At 31.3% G+C, this 8,876-nt stretch overlaps 1 protein-coding gene across 1 annotated transcript; it reads left to right on the top strand.

The window, feature by feature from the left end:
• The first annotated feature begins 7,672 nt into the window (after window positions 1-7,672).
• On the top strand, window positions 7,673-8,372 carry LOC112637205 (proline-rich extensin-like protein EPR1). The gene is made up of 2 exons (XM_025406421.1): window positions 7,673-7,735; window positions 7,804-8,372. Exon 2 carries the CDS (start codon window positions 7,804-7,806, stop codon window positions 8,365-8,367), a length of 564 nt encoding a protein of 187 aa, XP_025262206.1. The 5' UTR covers window positions 7,673-7,735; the 3' UTR covers window positions 8,368-8,372.
• The last annotated feature ends 504 nt before the right edge of the window (window positions 8,373-8,876 follow it).

Below are 8,876 nucleotides of genomic sequence, written 5' to 3'. Positions count from 1 at the left end.
TATGAAATGATTTATAAGCTTCCCTTTTCCCAATGAATATATATATATATATATTCTCTAATAACGTGTAGGAAAAATATATAATAAAAATACAATTAATACACATACATGTACATATATTAAACACGACGATTTTTGCCCTACACGGATATCGCGAATAAACTAAGACAAAATAATAATCCCTTGAGAAATCAATGCTTTGACCAATGAGAATTTAATAAAAGATATTTCCAGCAACAGTATTCCTAAGCAAATTGTAATAAATTAGATAAAATCATTTTGATATATGAACAATCGAAATCTTAATGCATTAATCAAAATTTAAAATTATTATATGATCAATGATAATTCAATATTTCATTTATATAAAGCAAAAGTATCAACATTTATAAAATCTTATTGTATGCCGTTTATAAAATTAATATCTTAAGACATACAAACCAATATTAAAATTTTGATACATATACGTATACACATTCTTGTTAATTAATAATATAATTTTAAACCTTGTATTCCTTAACTTCCTCTAAAAAGAAATTAATACTAACAATCAAGATCTATATAAAATCCCGCGATGTGAGCGATTTTTAATAATCATCCACCTCGACATCGACAAATCCAAATATCATTTAAAAGTAAAGCCACGGTAGTCCTGCACCTGAAAGAGAAAAATTAATTAGTTAACGAATCTCAAAATTTTAATGAAACATCAATAATAAAATATAATTGGAAGAATCAAATATTAACGATAAAATTTAATAATTAAATTTTAGCGACAGACTTGATAAATTACTTGGCAGAATTGATTAAATAATTAATATGCATAGTACATGACAGGCAAAGCATATTATATAATCATAAAAGCAACACAATCGCCTTTAAATAATTAAAAATATAATAATTAAAACGTGCTAAAAATATAATAACATAATATTAATAGGTACGTCTTATAGTAGTACCACTAAAAATACTTATATAATCAAAAATCCTTACAACACCGATGTCTTAACTAAAAACATATATATATATATATGTTTATATATATATATTTATAAAATTATGCGTTGAAACAACCCCTATAATTTTCGACGTAGAAATGTTGATCCATCAACCCTCTTCCTCCCCGTATATAAATACATGTACGCTCCCATTCGGTAACCTGTAAAAGAAATAAAACAATTAATACAAAATAAAGCCAATACTTGGCGTAGACTTTGTTAGGATAATTCATTAAACGAATAAAGATTAACGATAAAAATCTGACGACCTTCTAGTAGCTTCCCCGGTGATTATTCTAGCAGTAAAATTTTAAAGGCAACCCCAAAAACAAAAATTTAAAATGTTTGTAACTTCGATATCTTTTACAATAGAGATATACTAAGGGCATAATTGTGATCCCATTACCAAGTAGATCAACGTACTAATCGATTAATTAATCAAAATAAGTACACGTCCTAATATGCTCCCGTATATAGTTCTAAAATAACAGTCCCTACTCACTAGAAGTATAAATATGATGCTAACAATCAAATTTACCAAACAAAAGTGTTGTAACTTCGAGATCTTTTACAATAGAATTATAAAAATAATATAATCATGATACCATGACCAAGTAGATCACCACACTAGTCGACTAATTCATCAAAAAAATGACGTCCAAACTTGGGTGAAAACGCTCTCGTATACATCTCTGGGATAATAATTCCAACATATTGGGTATATAGATGTAACCCCTCACGACGATAATATTTTATTTTCCATTGACCATCGATATACTGCTCCCAGTATAACCTATAAATCATAAAACCAAATAAATAATAGCTATGCACTAAATAATATCGCGATACTAATAATCGAAATACAAAACAAAATCGTATAAATATCAAACGAACTCTCCCTCTAAATAATATCATTAAAATCAAAATTACTAGTATCCGACTTAATATCGTCACAAGGATAACATAACAAATACAAGAATAATAAATGTTAAAATATTTATAATAATATAATTTAAGTGCCATTGAATAATTACAAGATATATATATATTAATCCCCAACTAACAATGAATATTTAATAAATATCCTATGAAACTTGTAAAGACAAAATTATAAATAAAAACGTAAGATAATAACCAAAATTTAACAATTGATAAAACTAATAAATTATATGGTACTAATAATTCTCTATGATTAAAATTGAAATTGCTTAAATGCAAATAATAATAATAACACTAATAACAATAATAATAACAATAATGAATTTGCATAAATTTTAATAAGACTTACCCTTAGAAATAATAATATATCCTTGACCATCAACATTTTAATTCAGCACTGCTTGTTTTTCTTGCTAAACCTGTTGACACCTAAAAACAAATAAAAATGAATATATGTTCTTAGACCATAAATTAATAAAAATATTAACGATAAGAAAATTTCAGAAACAAAATTTTGGTAGTAAAATCTAGCTTCAAATTCTACAAAATAATTCTAACAATTATACATATGAATATATATATATATATATGTATATATATATATATGCATCCACTCTTATAACCAATAATAAATGAATAATAAGACCTTAACAAATAAAATATTCACTTATAATAAGCTAATAACGAAATTTAACCAAATACTAGCGGCCCATAACACAAATAATAATTTAAAGTGATCTTACCTGAAAATCAAATAAGAATACCTTATATGACGAAGTCACATGACCCCCCTCCTGGATGCCTGAAAAATTAATGTAAAATAATATTTGGTCATAAGAATAATAATTTCTAACACGAGGCTGTCAATATTTTATAAAAATTTGCAAAGCATTAAGTATAACAAAATGGATAGCATCTATATGCTTAAGGCATATACACATGAGCCAATGAAAAGAAAGAAAAACCAACTAGCATAAATGAACAAAATAATATAAAATTTAGATTAAAATAATTAAAAAATCAGAATAAGGCCAATGAACATCATCAAAAATCAACCATGAACATTTACGATCACACTCTTCTATATATGAATGCATGTACCAAGCCTTATAAAATATTAACACTTCATATAAAAAGTTTTCAACTATAATAATCCCCCTTTTTCAAGTACTTTAATGACAAAATTTCATAATACCAAACCTTATTAAGTATAATTATGTCAGAATATTACTTACTAGTAAGTCTTCATATGACGAAAATATATGGACACCCTATATTCGTGTTCCTACTCACCGGGTACCCCCCTGGCAAAAGTATCGCCTGAATAAATAAAATAATAATATTAAGGATGGACACCTATAGCTACTATGAATATAAAATGTATATACACAATTGTAAAATGCACGAACATTTACATATGAGCACTCTTATACGTATATATATATATATATATATATATATATATATGTACGTGCATATGAACATATGCAAATTTAATAATGTAGACTAAAACCTTCCGAGAAATGAATAGAGCCCAGGTACATAATGTGCAAAATGACACTCGAAAAATAGAATCTAAATTCAAAAACTTTATTAAATAAAAATAAAAAATTACAACAATGAATATAATGACAGCAACTTCTTACCATGCATAATATACATGTATCATTAAGTCAAAGGAAATAAAACGTGAAAACACGAGAGAAATAGAGAAATAATATGTGTACTTACGAATAATACTGCACAAAGAATATTATGCGTATAACTCTACGAGTCGAACAAGCGTGCAAGGCCAAGTCCAGCACGTCGCGTTATCTCCATTGGAATTTTTAAACATCCTCTCCCGACCTAAAGGCAGAGGGAAGATCTAAATTCGCGCTCGCATGAATGCAAACCAAATTAATACATCGACTTCTCTTTTATAATTAAGCATTAACAAAGCATTTTCTATTAATATCACACTATTATCCAGTATCATATACCTCTATATACATATATATGCATACTATATGTGACATATGAACTGACTACATATACACATATGCATACATATTTTATAACAAAATCCAATAAAATAAAAGTAGAGACGTAATAAACAATCGTCAGGACAAAAAATTAACAAATATTAATAGATAAAAATATACACCTTTATATATATATGCATACTATATGTAACCTATAAATCGAATAAATTTACATATATGCACATATATTTTATAACCAAACTCAATAAAATAACGGTATAAATACAATAAATACGCGTCGCGATAGAAATTGACACATATATATATTAACATGTCCAGAAATCTCCCTATATATATGCATACTATACGTAATATATAAATTGAATAAATTTACATATACGCATATATATTTTATAACAAAACTCAATAAAATAAAGGTATAAATACAATAAATAAGCGTTGCGATGGAAATTTACAAATATATATCTTAACTTGTCCAAAATTATCCCTATACATACGCATACTATATGTAACATACAAATTGACTAAATTTACATATACGCATATATATTTTATAACCAAACTCAATAAAATAACGGTATAAATACAATAAATACGCGTCGCGATAGAAATTGACACATATATATATTAACATGTCCAGAAATCTCCCTATATATATGCATACTATACGTAATATATAAATTGAATAAATTTACATATACGCATATATATTTTATAACAAAACTCAATAAAATAAAGGTATAAATACAATAAATACGCGTCGCGATAGAAATTGACACATATATATATTAACTTGTCCAACAATATCCCTATATGTATATGCATGCTATATGCATATACATTTTGTAACAAATTTAACAATAAAACAAAGGAGGAGATATAATAGACTGCTACCGCGACAAAATTAATCAGCACACAAAACATATATATATATATATATTACGAATATTAACAAATAATTAATATTAATAACCCCAAGATTTTATACAATAATTATTAATCTTATACGATGATTATTAAATACGATTCAGTAAAAACTTGCTGAAATCAATTTTCATAAGCAATATGCGAATACATATCTATACATATATATATATATATATATGTGCTAATATAAAAGTCGCCCAAATGAAAATCTTCAAAGAATAAAATATTGTCAGAATCAAAAGACCTCTTGAATAAAAGATCACGGTAGAGCGTGCAATGAATTCTTCGAGCACATCCGTCGTGATCATTCTTAGAAGTAAAACGAGCCGCTTTTTCATACGTTGTTCCGAGAACTGTAAGAATAAAATTTCTTTTAGCGACATAATAACTATTAAGCGAAGCGATAATTAATTTCCATATATTCTTATTGTAAAATTTATTGTAATAATAATGGCTTAACGCATTAGAATTTATTAAAATATTATTCATAGACTTGAGTAATCATTAAAAGTCGACTTTGAAAATTTTAAAATATATACATATAAAACCACAAAAATTCTAATTGTTAAAGCCTTTATTAAATAAAATAATCTTGTGAATGATAAATCTAATAATTACTTAAGATAATTATTAAACCTGGAAATAATACGTGTAATATGCCAATTTAAACCACGTAAACGAATTTTAAAAGGTAATTCATTAAAAAATATTACTGTTACTAATGTGTCTTATAAAGAGAAAGAATGCAGTGAGCATTCTTCGAAGGACATCCAGCATATCTATTTTTAGAAAAAGAGATAAGCCATCTTCGCATCCGTTGCGTTAGAATCTGCAATCCAAATGCTAAATTTTTCTTTACTAATTATTACTAATTATTAATTTACTAAATATTAATTAATTACTAATTATTAATTTTAACTATATACGCACCATTGTAAAAATCATTGTAATAATAATGGTTTAATACATCAGAATTTACCAAAATATCACTTAAAATTTAAACAATTGTTATAAATCGAACTCAAATTTTCTAATAACATAAATACGATATTATAAAAAATTCTGATTGTTAAAAATCATTATTAAAAATTATTCTAAAATTATTTAATAAATCTAAGACGCAAGACTTGCAATCCCTACCACAAAACTCTCACCCACCACATCGCAAACTCATAGCAGGAAGGGATAGCTCCAGCAGCCGACCCACCAATCACCAAAAAGGCCCACCTCTTCTCCCTACCATTAAACATCGAACCAGAGGAAGGTATATAAGGCCGCCGCCGCCGCCGCCGGTGTCTCTCTGCGCCATTAACTCGCCTGTGTCTCAGCTCTCTCTACGCCCATCAGATCTCCAGCTCTCGAAGAGGAAAAACCTAGAAGCCTACCGGACACCTTAACTTATTCGAAAATAACTTAGTCGCGATTTTGATTTTTTTTCTTTCGGGACTTAGTCTCAATCTCTATGAAGAGAGCTGTATCAACATTAACACTTTAATAAAGTGCTACCATCCAGCAACCTCTGACTCTTTGGCCATTCTCTGCGCTGCCTTGCCACTTCTTCAGGTTCTCACCGAGGTCGAGCAATCCAGGGAAGGAGCAGCGGTGCCTTTATTCTTCCATTGATCCCGTCATCCGGTAAGGAAATAATAAAATAATAATCATTCTTAATCAACCTTGATAATAACTTCGTATATTAGGTTGATTTATTCTAAATATATTGACAATTTTCCCAGAATCTTACCTGTCCGTATACAGACTTTAAATTTTTCTTTCGAGTTGAATTATTTAAATTTCAACCGATCCTCTGAGAACGCTCGAAGCGTATCCTAGAGTGTAGCGTCGTTCGAGTTAGTCACTCGATGTGCATTGAGTAGCAAATTCTACTCCTCTGCCGCTTTCACGGAGAGCTTCTCTGAAAGAATTTCTCCGTGGATCCTGTGCCGCTGTGACGTGACGTCTTGCACATCGATACTAGACTCAGAATCTAAGACTCGCTCCTAGAGGATCTGTCGAAATAATAGAATTTATGCACTGGCTTACAAGTTAACTATCAAAACATTTTATGAATTTTATACTTATCTGAAGTAAGCCAGCCGCTTCCACCCGTATCCTCGTCTGTATCCTTGAATCTCCAGACCTCTCGGTGCAGCCGCATGCTCCTGGAAATTCAGTATATGCTAGATAAATTATCATCCGTTGTACGACAATTTTCCCCGAATCCTACCTGTCCGTATACAGACTTTAAATTTTTCTTTCGAGTTGAATATTTAAATTTCAACCGACCCTCTGAGAACGCTCGAAGCGTATCCTAGAGTGTAGCGTCGTTCGAGTTAGTCACTCGATGTGCATTGAGTAGCAAATTCTACTCCTCTGCCGCTTTCACGGAGAGCTTCTCTGAAAGAATTTCTCCGTGGATCCTGTGCCGCTGTGACGTGACGTCTTGCACATCGATACTAGACTCAGAATCTAAGACTCGCTCCTAGAGGATCTGTCGAAATAATAGAATTAATGCACTGGCTTACAAGTTAACTATCGAAAACATTTTATGAATTTTATACTTATCTGAAGTAAGCCAGCCGCTCTTACCCGTACCCTTGTCTGTACCCCCCTGAATCTCCGGACCTCTCGGTGCAACCGCATGCCCCTGAAAAATTCAAAATATATTAAATAAATCATTAATTGCTGTACCCCAATGAACTGTATATAGCCGAACGTTTCAACCATGATATGAGAACGAGTGAGATATACTATCATAATCTACATTCGTTTATCTCATAATAATCCGTTAAGCCGTATTATTCGTCTTAACTCTATGAACCACCTTGCTGTGACTACATTTACCTTATAAAACCATTCATCTTAACAGGTACCTTTCTACGCATCATCGTAAGTAAACCCCTTTTGTGTTAAATCAATCGCATCAAACATACTAAATAGTCGTATTCCCTCGGTAGATGGTTAACCCCCGCCGAACTTCTTCCGTTGGACGCGAAATTCCCCTCCGTGCCGCGGGTATACGCCGCAGGCGTGCCTCCCGGTCGGTACTTAGGCTCCCTACAGCTCGTCAGTTGTTTGCCGACGAGAACGACTTAACAAGCAGAGTAACAAGGTACTCTCCAGTGCGTAGTTTCGCGCCCTCCCGCGCATACCCTTATCGTCCTCCCCGAAACCCTCCAGCGGTTCTTCAAGAGGAACAACAGCCCAGAGCCAGGCCGCCATCGCCCAATTACTCCCCCATCCAGGATTCATCTAATCCCAGCTACTCGCCGGTCAGGACACCGGAAGATCTTCCTTCCATACCGGAAGAACGAAGACCCATAGAACAAAGCACAGAAACTGAGGCTGGTCCATCCAACCCAGGTCAAGTTCTGGATCCCCCTGAACCAAATTTCTACCCGGAACCAGAGGACCTAGTCTTACCAAGCAGTATCCAACCCCTCGCAGGACTAACAGACGAAGATTTTATCGAGATCTACGAATACTTGCAGCGAGATAATTTCTTCAACAACCGCGAATAATAACCATATCTAGATATCGCCTTAGAAATGCTATAGAGAAGAACATTAACTACATACACACATCTATACGTATAACGATATACACTATCTACAACTGTCAAATAATAACAATAATAACAATAATAAAGAATTTGTAAAGCTCTAAGGAAGTAAACTAATAAAAGAAAACAGATCAAAAAGGATAAATTGGGTCAGGTTCAACGCACCTAATCTATTTCCCATCGTCAATCCCTCTCCTGAAAGAAGCGCAAAAGATTCTTAGTCTCTCGGCGTCCTAGGGTATAGCCGGCTTGGCAGGTTGCCCTGAAAAAGAAATAGAGAGAAGTTACAATTGCGTAACAAATAAATACGTGAGAAGTTACGATCGAGACGTAACAACGAAATCTCAAAACGTAACAACTTCAAAACGTAACAAATAGGGAGATTTCTGGACAAATTAAGATATATATTTGTAAATTTCCATCGCAACTTATTTATTGTATTTTATACCTTTATTTTATTGAGTTTTG

Source organism: Camponotus floridanus, unplaced genomic scaffold (assembly GCF_003227725.1).
Source record: "Camponotus floridanus strain SB8 unplaced genomic scaffold, Cflo_v7.5 scaffold142, whole genome shotgun sequence".
In the NCBI taxonomy this organism is placed as follows: Eukaryota; Metazoa; Arthropoda; class Insecta; order Hymenoptera; family Formicidae; genus Camponotus; species Camponotus floridanus.
This window is presented reverse-complemented; position numbering and strand designations above follow the sequence as displayed.